The sequence below is a fragment of the Fundulus heteroclitus genome, chromosome 15, assembly GCF_011125445.2.
Source record: "Fundulus heteroclitus isolate FHET01 chromosome 15, MU-UCD_Fhet_4.1, whole genome shotgun sequence".
In the NCBI taxonomy this organism is placed as follows: Eukaryota; Metazoa; Chordata; class Actinopteri; order Cyprinodontiformes; family Fundulidae; genus Fundulus; species Fundulus heteroclitus.
In genome coordinates this window covers 28,980,306-28,997,714 of record NC_046375.1, presented here as the reverse complement: position 1 = coordinate 28,997,714, position 17,409 = coordinate 28,980,306, and the positions used below count along the sequence as shown (strand labels likewise).

At 44.4% G+C, this 17,409-nt stretch overlaps 1 protein-coding gene across 2 annotated transcripts in view; it reads right to left on the bottom strand.

Moving 5' to 3' along the window:
• Positions 1-17,409, bottom strand: part of dse (dermatan sulfate epimerase) — a 55,759-nt gene that overhangs the window by 5,706 nt on the left and 32,644 nt on the right. The window contains exons 1-3 of one of the 2 annotated variants that reach the window (XM_036147118.1): positions 17,388-17,403; positions 8,403-8,656; positions 1,166-1,405 (exon numbers count right to left, since the gene is read on the bottom strand). In XM_036147118.1, coding sequence (XP_036003011.1) covers positions 1,166-1,405; positions 8,403-8,511 — 349 coding nt within the window. In that variant the 5' untranslated portion in view covers positions 8,512-8,656; positions 17,388-17,403. Of the gene's footprint in view, positions 1-1,165; positions 1,406-8,402; positions 8,657-17,387; positions 17,404-17,409 lie in introns of those variants that run through there. The other variant, XM_036147117.1, reaches the window with a different exon arrangement.

Here is a 17,409-nt window from a genome sequence, read left to right as displayed (position 1 = left end):
GACTGTGCAGGATTTCCATGTTCTATTGAAGCATGGCTGCAACCCTTTAGCTCCTCTCTGACTCATCCTTCACCAACATGCCAAGTGACACGGAGAGACATGCATACAAGGCACTGACTCAGTCGGGCTTCTATTTGGAGAAAAATATACAATCCTGCACTATTTTTTTTGTTGGTGTAACACATGAAATCCAGATAAAATGCATTAACATTGAAGGGGGGGGGGGGGGGGGGGTGAAAACCTGCCCCAGGGAAGTCTACGTACCGTTTTAAGCCTTTCAGTGATTATCACACGGTTCATTCTGACATCAGAATGGCTTTTCAGTTTTTTACTGCAAATCTAAAATATAACCCACATAAGCTACAGGAGGAACAATCTGTGAGTGGACAGAACCAGTCCATCTACCTGGAGAGGTCCCCGGTCCCATCCTGTCTGATGGAGGGGATCAGGTTGTTGCTGCTGCTCTAAATCTGAGCCTCTACTGGTATGAGGGGGTCTTTGGGGACCGCTGCACGGTCACAGCTCACTAAGTGTTGGTACCAGGCTGAAACGCTCCATGCCTTAGAAGCACTCAGCTGCCCACCCAGCCAGAAGGAGCCTATACATCCCCAACAGGGTCCCACCTCCATGTTTTCATACGCCGCATCACATCAGAGGACAAGCTACGTTACGGCTGCAGCGCAGCAGCGGATGGTAATGCCCCCCTGTTATGTAGCAACATGTGTAGCAACCGGCTCCACTCTGACTCTAGTAGGAACCAGCGGGCTAACCCACCGTTCTGTGAGCAAAAACTACAAAGATTAACGCTTAGTTCGCTTTTTTGCCGCTACAAACACGCTGCAAAACGAAAACTAGAAGTAGAATATTCTTGAATGAGTGTATTTGTCTGTGATCACAGCATGTAAATAGGATTATCTGCCAATGGAATTAGTATTTTGACCCCTAAAATAAGATAATTAGATAAATTAATAAATAAATAAGATGATTGGGATGAGTTGTTCCTATTTTAAGTGCAAAAAATCTTATTCCGTTGGCAGATCAATTAAACTTGCTGCTCAAATCAAGAACAAATACACGGATTTCAAGAAAATCTGACTTATTTTAGTTCCCCTTTGCAGTGCATCTGTTTGAAAGTAAGGCGTCCCTGAGAATGTCACACAGGTACCTGGCAGGATGGTCCTGTACAGGAAGGCAAAGTGCTTCAGCAGCCAGGGGTGGCTGAAGTGGCCGATGGCAAAGTGACGCTGCACCAGGAACATGTACTGGAACAGGGAGCGGGTGGTGTAGGTCCCGTACGCCACGCCCTCATACAGCGAGCCGTCCGTCACATCCTGCAGGAGGATCATGGACTTCTCCATGATGGACAGAACCTGCTTGGTCCAAAGATAGGCCTCCTGAAGGTAACCTGGAACACAACAACATGACAGGACGTCTAAGTTCTTCCACGCTTTGATTTACTGTAAATAGATCAGGTCATGTTGGAGAATTCAGCTAAGCAGGCCAGTTCTGAGCAACGTCATCCTCTCCGTCTACAGCATGCTGCTCATTTTACATTTTTCAACAACTGTGTCCTTTCTAGCTACCGTAGGAGTTCGCTTTAAAGTTCTGTTACTGTTTCAGAAATCCCCAAAGCTTTTTCCTTCCTGTCTAATAACTCCATCTGCTTTAGCCCCCAGGCTGTGTGAGGACCCTCAGACCTCCTGGAAGCAGCCTTTAGATTACCTCCAAAGTAAAAACTAAAACCCACAGGGGCGTCCCTTTCTTTTCCTGCACCACATCTGTGGAAAAGATTTCCCAAAGACCGGAGGGGGCCAGACGCCGTCGATGGCTTCAAAAGGAAAGCCAAGATCTTTACTTTTGATCTAGCTTTTATTTAAACGCTAGTTTTAGAAACTGATCTATGACTTAACTGGCTGTTCTACTTGGTGCAATTATTAATTCAACCTTACATTGTCACAAGGTTTAAAGGTATTTACATGTACCTCAGAGGTTTATCTACTTTCCCCCTGGTGTAAATATTCTGTCTTTATAATCTGCTTTATGAACAAAGTCAGATGTAACGTTCCTTAAGAAATGGAATCCTTATAAACTTCAGGGGGCGGAGAGCCTGTCTCTGAGAGATTCTTTGTACCGTTCATGATTTACGCCGTTTTAAATGTTGTGTCTGCTCTGCATTGAATGTTTGACACGAAAGGATTCATTTAAAAACTTCCAACATTTTAAAGGAGAATGATGAGGGCATCTGTCTCTTTCCTGTACCATAATATTCTACAGACACAATTTCGTTGAGGAAAAGCTAAAAAAAAGCTAAAAAAAAGAAGAAGAAGAATAAAAAGGGGCAGTACTGCGCTCTCCTGCTTCCTACATAACCAGAGGAAACGCTGGTCAATCTGGCATTTTCTCAGCATCTCAACCAAGTTTAAGTGCAAATAAAATATAATACAGTAAAATGAAATAAAAAAGCAGAAATACACCCCGATCAAACGGCATTCAGTTCAATATTAGCTCTGGCATACAAACTATTGCATAGTCTGTTTGTTCTGGCCCTTAATGTCCTGAAGCGTCAGCGGATGGTAACTGAACAAACGGTGCATGCTGGGTCGGGTCCTGGACTGTGCACAGTGCCTTCCTGAGACGGTGGGAACTGTAAAGTTCATCCAGGGAAGGAAGAGGGCAGCGGGGGATCTTCTGGGCTGTAGTCATGATTCTCTGAAGTGCTTTCCTGTTTCCTGCTGTGCAGCTGAAAAACCACACTCAGATACAGTACGTCAAAATACTCCAGGTCGGTTCGTCCTTTATGTTCACACCCAGGAATCTGCACCCTCTCCACCCCGATGAAGAGGTCAGAAATTTCTGTTTTCCCCTCCTAAAGACCGCGATGATCTTCGTTTTCCTTCATCGTCCCCTAAGATGGCGATGACACAGTGGTGTCATCAGCAAACTTTATTATTCTGTTGCTGTGTACCGTAAAGGACTCAGTACACAGCCCTGTGTGTGTGTGTGTGTGTGTGTGTGTGTGTGTGTGTGTGTGTGTGTGTGTGTGTGTGTGTGTGTGTGTGGAAAGAACTCAATGAGCTGGTTACCAAATGGCAACATTATACCACAGAACCAGGGTCACCAGCCTTTATGAAACTGAGAGCCACTTCATTGATGTGTCATACGAAGGGCCACCAGTACTGACCTTTGAACTAGAAGAGTCAGAGTTCATCTTAACTTTATGTTATTATAGATATTGTCATTTTTAAATATATATGAATACAGGTGTGATTAAACAAGAAGACTAATGGAATAAAATAAAGTTTTAGATGCAGCTCACTGGTGGGCTGTGCTGCTTCTAAAACAAGCTCGTGGCACTAAATGTGGTCCTTAGGGGCTACTTGGTGCCCACAGGCACCATGTTTGTGTCCGCTGCCAAAGAGGGTTAAAAAATATTTGATTCAGCGACGGACAGAGTCCGATATTCCCAGATCAAAAAGTTTTGACAGCAGTCTGTTTAGTAGGATTGTATTCAAAGCAGAGCTAAAGTCCAGAAAAAGGAGGCGTACATAGTTCCCCGTAGCTCTGGGTGGGACAGAGCCGTGTGGAGGAGCGTTGTTAGGAGGTCCTGCGTGGATCTGTTAGCCATGTATGCAAACTGCCAGAAGGCAGAGTGGAGGTAAAAAGGTTTAAACCAGTTTCTCAAAGCACTGAGTGATGATGGGTGTCAGTGCCACAGGACGAGAACCATTTAGAAATGAAGGAAATCCCAAAGATCTTGACAAGCCTGTATGCAAACAGTGTTTTAAAGTGGTGCCAACGAAGTCCGGCAGCACAACAAACTAAGCCAAACATCTCAGGAACCGACACCCTGGCCTTTATGATGAACTCCTGCAGGTTAATAAAGCAAAGTTACCGTTCATAATTTAAAGGCATACTATGCAACATTTTTCAGTTAATTAATGTGTTCCATACCGTTTTGGATGATTAAATGAGTCATTTCAGGTCGAACAAAGGTTTTCTCGGCCGCCCTGGTGGTCTGTGGGGGAAATACCGCACTTGCAATTGCAGGAGCTTACGGCCCGCACACACAGAAGTCTCGCTTTACGGCGAGAACTCCGTGTTTTTGCCCTGCCATTCACTATATGCACGCGCGAAAGCAACAACAAAGAACCGCGTGTTAATGTCAAATAAACATGCAAGCATATCGAGTTTTATTATTATTTATTAATTTTTTTTTTATGTTGGCGAGACACTACCGCGGCGGCCGCGGCGAGGCGGCGGCCGCGGTAGTGTCTCGCCAACATAAAAAAAAATAATAATAATAATAATGAAACTGCCGAGGCGGCCGCGGCTTGGCAGCATAGTATACCTTTAATACATTAAACGTATTATTGATGTCTGCATTAATGTTGTGTGATTAGCTGTGGCTGGCTAGCATGCTACTGGGCATGTGTGATATTTGGGTTATTTATTTAGCATTTATTTGCACAGTTATTCAACTAGTATCTGTGATTCTGTTGAGAAAGCACATTCCATATTGAGATTGAAAAGGTGAGATTTCAGATGTTTTTAAAATATTTTTTACGGCTTTAATTATTTGTTTTTTTTCTATCTCCGTGGTATAGAAAATGGTAACGAGTATCAAATATTTTCCTGGGTGATATCGAGTTTAAAACGACAACCCTGCTCCAGAGCTTAGTTGGTTGCTTAAATAGCAAGATAGACTTTTGCAAGTGGTCATCATTCTGCCCCTTGTTATTGTGTACCTTTCCATCTTTGAAAGCTGTTAATAAACTGTAGTTTTTAAACCCAAATCACAATGATCGTTTAGCTCTTTGCCACTTCATATGAAGCACAAGCGATGGGAATGGCCACGTAACAGAAAGAGGAGAGGTCCAGCTTTGAAGCACTCCTGTTGTTGCTAACGGCGTTCCTCCCCCATGATTCCATGCAGCCTATGCTATAGCGAGCATGCCCCTGTGTGGCGCTCTGCAGCGTGTGTGCTGCCTCTGTCACACACCGTTTACTGTAGGAACAAGTTAGCCCATAGACACCCTGACCGCAGCTCATTGAGCATTCCGGCCCAGTCGGCGGGGTTGAGCCGACACCCACTCAGGCGGGCCGGTCCGCCCCATGGATTGGTCCTGAACAGTGTTTGGTTTAGGTGTGGGGACCGCTGGCCCGGACAGAGCAGGTATTTACCACCAGACGTGAACTGTAGTCTGCGCACACACAAAGAGCACATTTATCCCAACAAAGCATCAGTGCTCACGCAGCGCAGGACGGCCACCGGGGGGCCCTGGAACTTCGCTAGGATGGTAAAACAGTAAGTGAAGTCCACTGCCCCCCATTATGAAAATATCTTTATCTTCCATGGCAGTTGGGTGATAACAGTTTTGGAGACAGTAAAGGTTTAATTCATGCCATCCAGCCAGTTCTAGTGTCCATGTCACCACATCTCCATCTGTGCCTGACCCACTAGGGTCTGCTAAGGGTGCAACCAGTTCACCCCAGACCCCAGTAGAATTTACGACGGTGCAAAACACAGCAGAAAAACAAATCATGGGTGAAGTTCTGAGCAGGAGGAGAAAACAATGCTAACCCAGGGAGAGGATACCTGCTTTTTCCCCAGAGTTTATCTCCCGGAGAACACAGCAATACAAAAACCTTTATTCTCTCCTCCCTTCAGTAAATATTGTGTAATCCAGCGCATTCTCTCTCACTCACTTTATTCTCACTAAAATCTTTCTATAGAACTACAGGTCTAGTCAAAACAAACAGGCATAGCCAGAGATGGCTTCCTGGGAAGCTGAAATAATGAAAAACCTTCTAACCTGCAGCTCCTATGCTCAAAAAGACTTGTTTCTGTAGACTTACAATACAAGTCAAAGTCCTTCTGGATGTGAATAATCTTATTTAGCCAATTTATGACAACAGAGAGCTTTGAATTAATTATTCATACATTTTAGATATTAACTGTATAATGATCCTGAAGACTTTTTTATCCTTTTAGTTTGTGGTTTATTTTTAGCTTTTCATGTCATGGTTAAGACTCTAAGTTCATGTTTTCTTTTAAAATCTCAGTTACAGTCGCTTCCTGTATTTCTGCTGTTCCTGTTTCTAAGCTTCTTTGCCACTTATTGGTCAGTACTTTTGATTCCTTCTCATGTCGGGTCGGGTTCTGTTTATATTCTGTTCTGGTGGCTTTGTGTTAGTTTCTGTTCAGTTAATAACTCTTCTTCTCAGCCCTTCACTCTCTGAGTTTGCTATGTTCAAAGTATTTCATTACAGAATGTGCCTGGCTTTGGACCTTTGGACCCGCAGGTTAAACAGCAAGGCTGTGTTGCAGCAGAAGGAAACTGTCATCAACCAGAAACAGAGCTGAGAAAGCCTTCACATTTACATCCCATTTCCCATTCAAATTTATGTCCCCCATTTGAAGAATATGAATAGCAGCCTTTAATTGATTGTTGTGATCAGGTCACTCCAGCCTTAGTTGTGAGTTGTTTTAACAGCAGTGACATCCCTAGCTCTAAATAGTTTTAGAATCCATTCATTTCTGGTTGTTGAACATGAGCTGGTTCTCATGTTACCACAACCTTAGTGGCCTGATTGGCTCATGGGTCCCTTTTGGCGACTCCTTCCTGGAAAGTGCATGCAGCCAAATTTCTGAGCTAAGTTTGCTGACTGAGGCTGAACTGAAGAATAAATCATCAAAGTTTTTTCCAGACTGAGACAGAGAGAAAACGGATCAGCCAATCACGGCCCAGTGGTGAAAAATGCTGTGTTTTTGCCTGAGCCGTGAACCATGTTCAGTCCGTCCATCTTTGGTGTAAAGTTACTGCAAAACTATGTTTCCTTTATCGCTCATACACAGCGGAGTTTCCCTTTTCATGAAATAATGCTGTGTCAGCATGATCGCTTATCTAACGACCTGGGCCAGAACTGCCAGCCCGTCTGCTTCTGAAAAAGTAGGATTCATTCTTTAGATTGCTGTTTGATGAGTTATCAGACTGATTAGTTCATGATAAGCAGTTTAATTAAGCTGATAGTGCTATACATTTACCTTGGCTATCCCTCAGTGTTGTTCTGCCCTTATTCACCCCATTAATGGTAAGGCTCATTCCACTAGTGCACAATCTGATGAAAGGAAGCGTGAGCTCCAAGAAAGCTTCTGTTTTGTTGCAATAAAAGAGCAACGTGGCAGGAGATGTGCATGCACAGACGCAAAAGAATCATCCAGACCTACTCTGCAGCTCACAGACAGTACTCTAATTGTGTGATTACAAAATAAGTTGATTCTCAAAAGTGAACCAGAGAACAGTTAAGCCCCAATTCATGCATGAATCCCTGCAGAGAGGCTCTGCTGTCAGAAAGACCAGAGGCATGTTGGATCATAACATCCCAGTCCTTCTCTTTGTCCTGTTTGTGGTATATTTCAGGACGGTCTGACAGAGCAGCCTTAATGCTTGTTGAAATACGATGAAATGTAACATTTCCCCTCTTGTCCTGTAAACAGATTCCAACCTCTTAGTCTTACTCTTTGGATGTGGTAGAGTTCGCCCCATGGAAGAGGCAGAATACGCTGGGTCACAACGCCAAGGAGAAGGTGGAGAAGGTAGAAGGTGCTTTCACCGATTCTGGAGAGGCTGCAGAACAGACTGCACTAGTAACACACAGCCAAGTCAGTCCACATCACACACCGGGGGAGAGGAACATGGCTTTGGTATTTTGGTGGCGACAGAAATGTGCGTATCACAGATCAAGAAGCATTTCCATGCACAACCTGCAAACAAAACCAGACATGAGCCTTCCTTTTTTCTGCCCAGGTGCCGTCAGCAAGCGTGTCTGCTTCCAGCTTCAGCAGAACAAAGAGCAACCCCCAGATTCCACATCCGACCGACCGAGCAGCTACGTTATGTTAATTAATGATAACGGTTCCACATCCTCCATCACTACTCTGAACGTCACCGCCAACGGATCCACTCTCCGTCTTTCACCTTCAAATTACAACAACTCCCATTTTCTGCTCCGCTCCGTCAGGCTACGGCCGGGTCAAGCTCCACAATTGCAATTGTAGCAAAAAGGAAAAAGAACGTCAGCAACTTCCGGTTTCTCAAAGTCAAATAGTGTAAATAGAGACCGTTTTTTTTAAATATTCACAGACAGGTCACTGATGTAGATGTGACTTGGAAGTCTGCTAGGAGGACGGGCCTCCATGTAATTAAACCCAGCAGGGTTCCCAACGCCGAGCCTCCAGAACAGACAAGGACTCCAGGGTAGATGTCAGAACGTAGACCAGTTGCCTTCAGTTTCAGCCTGTCGTAGTTGCCATGACTTGGTTGATTGAGAAAATGCACAAGCATGGAGTGAGAGAACTTTGCCATGAATAGATGTTTGTGAAAGCCAGAGCAGGCGCCCACCTTGTGTCATGTAGACTAGACTTCCTGTGAGCAGAGCCACGCAGTTGGTGGGCTGATGGTTGTGCAGGTACTGGAACCCCCAGCCTCGGACGTAGGACTTCTCGTACATCAAGCGTGACGCGTTGCCTATGACCTGCAGGAAACGCTCCTGCTGGCCTTTGGTCAGGTACTCGTACAGGAAGTCATAGGCCGTGGCAAAGCCAACCAGCGAGTGCGCCAGGGGAACTTCATCCCAGGGGGCGTCTTTGACCAACCTGCAACACATGAGGAGAGCCATCAGACATGCGGCAGAACACAGTGAAGTCATTAGGCTGCTGCCTTCGTTTAGTGAAGGTTTAGCAAACGACCTGACATAAACAGCAACACTTTACCATCAATTAACACTCTGAAAACAAAAATAAACACACAGAGAAGCATTTTCCTCCCACAAAGACGCATGTAGAGAGTGAAGAAAAGCGCAGCATGGGCAGAACCTCTGCTGCTTAACACGGGCCAGGCTCAAAGAGCGCTGAGCTCAGGCTGTTTCCAACGAGCTGCCTGCGTGCTGTTAAAACGTGAGAGGGTAATTAAAAAGAAATGAACATCAGACGCGCTGATGAAGCAGTGACCTCATGTAAACATGAAAGAAAGCCGAAAAGTCTAAAAGTTGACTTCATTCAGTGCCTCTGTTCAAAGGTTAATACCTACACATCATATGGATTGTTCTACACTGACTGATATTTTTATTGGGTTTAACGCGGTCTTATTATTCCTGCAAAATGCAGTTCCTCAAAATGATTTTATACTTTGGCTGAGACAAAAAATAAAATAAAAACACACATTTTTACCACTGAATTGTTATGGTATGATCATGTTTTGGCTTACACCCTCATGCTGACTTGACAGACATCCAGGAGACAGTCACTGACCCCCTCTGCAACGAGGGTCTCCACGCATATTCATAGAAAGTTGAGTGGAAGGAAAAAGTGTAGCAGAAAAGGCAGACAAGCAACAGGGATCTATGTGGCCTTGAGGGGATTGTGAAGCAAAAGGAGTTTCACAGGAGATTCTCAGGGACGACAGCTGGAGCCGGACCTTCAGGAGATGCCACACACAGGTGTATCCAAGACACGGGCTACTTCTCATTGGGTTAGGTTGCTTCTAAACCAGAAACAACGCAGAACCATTTTACCTGGGCCGTGGAGGAAAAGGAGGAAATTAATTTTTTGCTGCATTTCCAAGTCAAAGTCTCAGAATGTGGAGGACGGGCGAAGAGACACAAAATCCAGGTTTCCTGAAGTCCAGTGTGAAATATCCACATTCAGCAAAGACCTTAGGCTGCTGTGTTCTCTGCTGGTGACCCACTGGGGTTTAACAGGCCTATAGTGAGCACAGCTGCCTGCCAGGAACCTTTACAGGAGATCATGTTTCATCCTGATGACAGACATAAAGAGATGATGATTTCATTTTCCAGCAGCACTTGGCACCTGCACACCATGACCATGGTACCGTTGGACTTGATTGGCCAACACACTAAACCCCATAAAGAATCTGTTGTCAAGAGAAAGATAAGAGACACCAAAGCCAACAATGCAGACCAGTTGAAGACCACTATTAATCAATCTGTGCTTCCTGAACACCTCAGCTGGTCCACAGGCTGACCTTACCTTCCTGTGACGCTGCATTACTTCAGGAATCCATGTTAAAAAGAGCCCTGACGCAGTATGAAGCATATAAACTATACAGTGTATGGTGATGCCTTTCAGCAATACAGCATATTATCCTTCTGTTACTGAATTATCGCGCTGGTTCTTCAGGACATTTGCTATTTCACCTGTGTGGAGAAGAGGAGAGCATTGGTGAATGCCCTGTCACGTCAATGATGAAGACTCAATTCTGTCAAGGAACACCTCCATGAATAAAGAATGAGACCAAAACGTCCTCCAAGACCAACTTATTCCAGCAACTCAGGAACAATTTGGTGATGATTTACGGATCCAGTTACAGAGCGCCCTCGCTGAGGAACCGTGGTCAGTTCTAAAGAAGCAGGCGAGGAAACTGAATCCAACAAACTGGGATCAACCCCAAGCACCAAGTGGACCGCCATCAGACAGGATTTGGACCCGAAGCTGATATCGAGCATGTCAGACAGAATCAGAGGCGGTATGAAAGAGAAGGGTCAACAAGCCCTGGAGACCAACAAAATGTTTTCACTGTCCCACAGTCAAGCATGGAAACATATAGGCTGATTCAAAATAAAACTATTTTGGGTCATAACTCTACAGTCTAACGAGTTTATTCCAACCATCAGTAACTTTGAAGTCTTTGTTTTATGATCAACTTTCAGAAGATTCCGTGAGTCTGAGACGTTGCTCAGTAATGTGGCAGATGGAGTTTCAACAAACTGTGTGGCCGCAGAGATTTAATGCAAATATCCTTTATGTCTCAGTTTATCCCTGTGGCCAAAACAAACACACAGAGACCTGCTGAGTCACGGCTGAACCAGTGTTGAGGCACACCAAACCACACTGGCACCGTTTAGGAGGAGCGGGAGAAACGATCGCCATCTGTCCCACAATGGAAGCTCTCCAATAAAACATGGACGGTGAAGTAGCTGCAGACATAACTGGAGGTCATGAAGACCACAGCTGGCAGATCCTGGAGACACTAAGAGGTTTAGTGACCGTAATAAAGGGGAAACAGTGAAAACACGCTACTCAGAGGCTTTTCTTCTGTGCACGGTTACGGTGAAAAGTGACGAGGAAACTCCTGTAACGTGACTGTCTGAACAACAACAACAAAAACGGTTGAGCTGCCGCTGGAACATCCCTTTGGTCCGTCCCTCTGCAGTTTATGTTCGGGTCTAACTTCTCTTCCACATGGATAATCTGTTAGGAGTTTAATCCGTTTCTGGCTGGGTTCTAAACTTACGCGCCCGCCTCTGTCAGAGACTCTGGAGCAACGGGCATGTTTCACATCTGTACTGGCGGATTCAAGCAGAGGGAAAAGTACCGTAGACAGCAAAACATTCCCACTGGGAACGAGACATGGCCAGACATCAAACCGGCTCCTCCTTTTTCTCTCCCCAACAGCGTAAAGCTTCGCAGCATCAACCAGGCGGGAGAGGAAGAAACGGGCGACTCAGAGCAGGAGAAGCGCTGAATGTTCTGGTACCACCCGGCCGTTTGGCTGGGAGTCCTGCTACAACAACCACAACATTATTTCAAAGGTTTAACTTGAAACTTTGGTTGCCATTTCAGCCGTTTTTGTCTAACATTAATGTACAAAAACAAATGTCGTTTTTCAAAGCATGAATTATTTAGAAGTTTTTAAGTCATCCCATCCAACCAATTGGACCCGGACATCCTGGATATTCTGGTGTTGCTTCTGATGCACATTTGAGTCTTTCTGAAAGAGCAACATTTTTCTGTCTTCCTCCCTGCTGTAAGCTTTCTAATCAATGCCCTGCTTAGGTCAATGACTTTTGGTGCTCTGCCTCTGGTAGGTTTGGTACCGTGTCAAACATATTCTTCCTGTTTCCACATAATAAAGGGTAGAATAAAGGATCATACAGAATCCTGGAAATGTCATCAGACAACGGCAAACCATAGTTCTGCAGAACCTTGTTCCTGACCAGTTTGAGAGGCTCTTTTATAAACACATTGATCAGCAAAAGTATTCTTCCCACTCAGCATTTGCCATGTTGCCTCACAACCTGGAAAAGAATAGATCGTTTGAGTTTGCATCATTTCATTTACAGAACATGCCAACAACTTTGAAGATGGATTTTTTCCTCTGTGGAGCAAACATCAAGCAGGAGAAAATACAGAAACCTTTAGTGTGTTTAACTGTTCACCCCACCATTTGCAGCAACTCCAGCTGTAAGTCACTTTGGATCAGTCTCTGAGCTCGCCACATCTGGCCTCTGGGATTTCTGCCCATTCCTCGAGACTAAACTGCTCCAGGATGGTTTTTTTATGAACAGTGATCTTCAAGTCTGACCACAGATTCTCAATTGAATTGAGGTCTGCTCTGAACATCCCTGTGTTTAGCAGGGACCAGTTTCCCAGTCCCTGCAGCTGAAAAACATCCCCGCAGCATGCTGCTGCCACCACCATGTTGCAATGTCAGGATAGTGTTTTTGGGGTGATGGAAATATATAATCATTTCTGTGTTAAACCTGTATTTTTAAACCATAAAGAGTTACCTTATCTGGGATACTATAGAGGGGGAAGATCATACACTGCAAAATTAAACTAAGAGTAAGTAAAATGTTCTTGAAATGAGTGCATTTTTCCTTAATTTGAGCAGGTAAATAAGATTATTTGCCAATGGAATAAGATTTTTGCACTTAAAATAAGAACAGTTCATCTCAATCATCTTATTTCAAATGCAGGATATGTAATTGTCTTATTTTAGGGGTAAACATCCTCATTCCATTGACAAATAGTCTTATTTAGCTGCTCAAATCATGCAGAAATACATGTATTTCAAGAAAATGTTACTTACTTTTAGTTCCCTTTTTGCAGTGTAGCAATTACATTCTTTTAAGCTCTGGTGGGACACCAGGCACAGAGAAGCACAGGAGTTTTATGAGGGACTGATATGGGGTGAAAGCTTGTTCATGGTTCTCGGGGTCATCTAAGTTGACCCCTGAAAGGACATTTCGGTGATGCATCAGCCTTACTTCCTGAAAACTCAGGGAAGAACGGATTTCCTTTGTTTTGGGGCAGATACTGGCTGAAGACTGTCCAGGATCCCCCCCCCCTCCCTTGACATTCCGTATGGGGGCTGGTCAGTCTATTAAATGTGTGTTTGGGTAGTGTTGGAGCAGACAAATCGCTTGCAGCACCATGAGGTAGGATGTCGGGTAAGTTATATATACAAAATGAGGTGTTATGAAGCTTGTAAGTGTTTTTGTCTCCCTTTGGATGAAATTCCAATTGTAATAAATATGCATATTTTAAAATTTTTGTCTCTGGCAATTGTTTCTCTTCTACCTAATCTCCGAACCGGGTGAGGTGGGGCTCAGTGAACGAGACAGGAAGAAATAAATAAACCAGACCTAGAGATTTCCTTGGTGGCTGAAAAGTTTGATTTTAGTCTCATCTGACCAAAACACCTTCCTCTATACATTTAGGGAGCTGCCCATATGCCTTTTGGCAAACTTAAAACATTTAATGTCCTCCATAAAGGCCAGCTCTATGGAGCGTACGGCTTATTGTGGTCCTATAGACAGATCCTCCAGTCTCTGCTGTGGACCTCTGCAGCTTCTTCAGGGTCACCTTTGGTCTCTGTGCTGCCTCTCTGATTCATGTCCTCCTGGCCCGGTCTGTAAGTTCTAGTGGGCGTTCCTGTCTTGGCAGGTTTGATGTGGTACTATTTGAAGAGGATGCATCTTTTTACAACCCCACCCTGACTCGTACTTCTCAACAACTTTGTCCCTGACTTGTTAGAAGAGCTCCTTGGTCTTCATGGTGTGCTGCCTCTGGGGCCTTTCACAGCAGGAGTTTATACTGACAGATCCTGTGACTCATTGCACACATGGAGACTTCATTTCACAAATTTGTGTTGCACCAGAACATTTTGGAGGGTGTGCCTATTTTTAGTTTTTAATTACTTTGTTATTTTTATATTTTCCTCATTTCACTTGTCCAACTTAAAGACTGGTACTTTGTGCAGAGTCATCACATAAAATAGGATTAAACAGAGTTTCAACTACAGGTTGGAATGTAACAAAACAGGTAAAAAGGTGGTGGTGGTGGTGGTGGGGGTCTTCTTGACGAAGTAGGACATTGTGGGATCTACACCCATCATCCCAACACACACACATGTTGGTATGTACTGTACGTTCATCATTGTGTGGACCTTCCATTGACTTTCATTTATTTTCTAGTAGCAGTCGGCACTAGGTCCTCATATAAAAGCCAGTCTTCAGATCGCTTTCTGTGCAGTGGGTTTCAAGAGGCAAAGTGAGACCCTCAACCCAACTCTTCCCTTGTTGCTGCAGAGAGAGTGTTTCTGGATGTATATGCAGCCAATTCCTTCTCCAGTATCCAACAACACAAACAGCAAGTTGGTGAGGTAATATAGCAATTACACTCACATCACCATATTCTTGAACACATATTGTCTGTAGAAACTATGAGTTTAAAGAAAACCTCTCCTTTGCCCCAGCGGTCCCAGTAAAACCCACATCTTTCCCAACTTAGGTTACGTAAGCCTTTAGATCAAATCCTTTTTAAAAAGAATCTGTCATCAGAACCTAGCGTCTCACTGTAATGATGTCCCGTCCAGGACACAGCACCAGCTGGAACGGTACCAGAGTTTCAGAAGAACGTACATTCCAACAAAATGTGTCTTCTGCATTCAACCCATCCCTCAGGGACAGCTGCTAGCGCCTGGGGGCCAATCTGGGGCTAAAGGTCTTGCTCAGGGACCCATAGTGGCAGTCTGCAGGGTTTGAATCAGGTACCTGCAGCCTTCCCAGAACAAAAGCATGCTGCTCTAACCACTAGACAACCACTCCTCCAGGCAAAATGGAGCCCAGTTTCATTGATATAGTCCAACAACACACATTAGTCTGATTTATAAAATAAACTTCAAGATTAAAGCTCAGATCAAGATTTGTTCACTCATTTCTTTCCACCAATTTTGATCGTTAAGCTTGTCGCATGTATAATCTGAACATCTGTGCAAAGTTTGTCTTCAGCCATTTCACTAAAATGGAAAATGGCTTTAACTAGTCTTGACGACCTCCAAAGCGCTTCACACTACAGTCTTAGTCATTCACCCATTCATTCACACATTCACACCCTGACAGTGGCGAGCTGCCCTGGGGCAGGCTGACAGAGGTGAGGCTGCCATACAACGGTGCCATCAGGCCTTCTGACCACCTCCAGGAGACAATGTGGGTGAAGTGTTTTGCCCAAGGACACAACGACAGAGACAGTCAGAGGAGGGAATTTAACTGGCAACCCACCAATTGCAAAACGAACCCCCTAACCTCTGTGCCATCGTTGCCCCTCTACATAAACTCCTCTATACTGTAGCGCCCCCTATTGGAGGCAGGCTAAATTGGGTAGACTAATGTAGGATAATGTTTCTGGTTTGCGACATGAATTCCATCAAAAACATCAGATAATACGTCCAAGGCAGGCCCTAAAAACTACAAGCCTTAGCTTAGATATAAGAGGGAAAACAAAAGACGGATTTAGTTTAACTTTAAAGTGAAGAACTTTTGATAAAGATTTTCAATAACAGCAAAGCAAAAGGAAATGGCTGAAATAAATCTGCTTTAAGTAATAATGAAACCTAATGTGTCAAATTGGAACAACATATACTCAGCCTCCCACTGACAACAGCCATTTCCTCAACGGTCCGTTGCTGCTGTGAAACTCCACTGAATTTTTACTTCCACAGGATAGGTATGTGATATATTTTATTCTATTTCTGGTCAGCTTCTCTTACTGGCTACCATGTTTGCAGACTGCTACTCTTTTGCCAAGATAAAATACCAAATGCTGCGCTCTGTTTTGGGAACCCTGGGAACTCTCATATGATTGGCCAAGGGTGGCCAGGAGGCCAGGAAGTAAACACAACGACTACATACAAAAAGGGACCACACCAAAGTAGTGTCAGACCATACGTCTGGGTTTGAAAGGAGAAAAAAAAATGTGAATAAGGACATTGCTGATGGAGAGGACCCGTGATTGTGTGTACGAGGAGGAATGTTACTTCCAATTCCCGGGTGACAGTGACAAATGATTATTAGGATTAATCTTCCAGTCTTTTTTTTACTTATTGTTGTCTCCTTTAAAATCACAAACGGTAAATTCAAAAAGGACCCAACGAGATAAACAAACGAGATAAGAGATGAGAGGGTGAGTACTCTGTGAGACCAAGCTGGAAATGAAAAGCCTGCCATCTACAACTATAAAGGTTTACTGAGAACAATCATCCTTTCAAAAAGGTGCTCAAACTAAAGAACAAGACTGGTTGTCAGACACTCAGGAACTCAGCCTGCAGCACAGTAAATGCAGAGCTTTCTTTCTTTGTCCCATTTAAGAGAAAAATATTGAGCAATATTGCTCTACTAACCGTTTGTAGACATTAGGTTCTGATATGCATAAACAGAGCATTCAGCCACTCTGACGGTAATATTTCTGACTCAAACCAATAAATCTGGTTCTAGAAGGACGGCTTGTCCAGACATATCTTCTACAGAGCAGTCACCAATAGTGAATCACGCTGCCACGTGACTAGTGTGTACAAAGTGTTGTGTTAAATTGCTCCGTGGACTACAACCGTCAACCAGAGCCGGCCCCCGAATGGTCACCTGGACCCTGACGCTCAGTCTTAGCTCTTGAGCTCACATCTGAACATTTCATTTCCTCTCCCCGGGGGAGTGGGGGAGGGGCTGCCGAGCAAACAGCTGCTCAACATATTTCCTGAACGCCGCCTTTATCGGACCAAAAAGCAGTTTCACTAGAGCTCTGCCCACAGAAGCAGATGAGGAAACTCTGGAGGTGGGACTGACCGGAGGGCCTCTGGAGCAGATCATTTTGAAATAGTGGAGAAGTCTGGCTGCAGATGTCTCTGGCAGGCCCCATCGCATCAGTCCTGTTCTAGTTCAGAGATTCTTCACACTAACGCTCTTAACAGCTAAACGTAACCCTAACCTTTTTACCCAACACTAGCCCGTAGCCCAGAACCTTAATTCTGTCCATAAACCCAAACTACAGGAATCGGTGGGAAGTTGCACATTATTTGAAAACAGATCTCCAGACGTGACTCGTCTGAGAAACTTGTACAGTTTGTCTTTCTTTGCACACATGTAAACCGGAAAAACGTCCAACAAACCAGAAGGTGTTCAGATGCTACAGAGAGGCGACCGAAGGGAAGGTGGGTACCCTTTAACATCCCTGGAAAGCCAAATCAGACACTTCCACACAGGGAGCCACACGTTTACACATCAGATCACAAGGAATGAAAACAGAAAAATACCAACTAGGCTGAGCTGCCATCC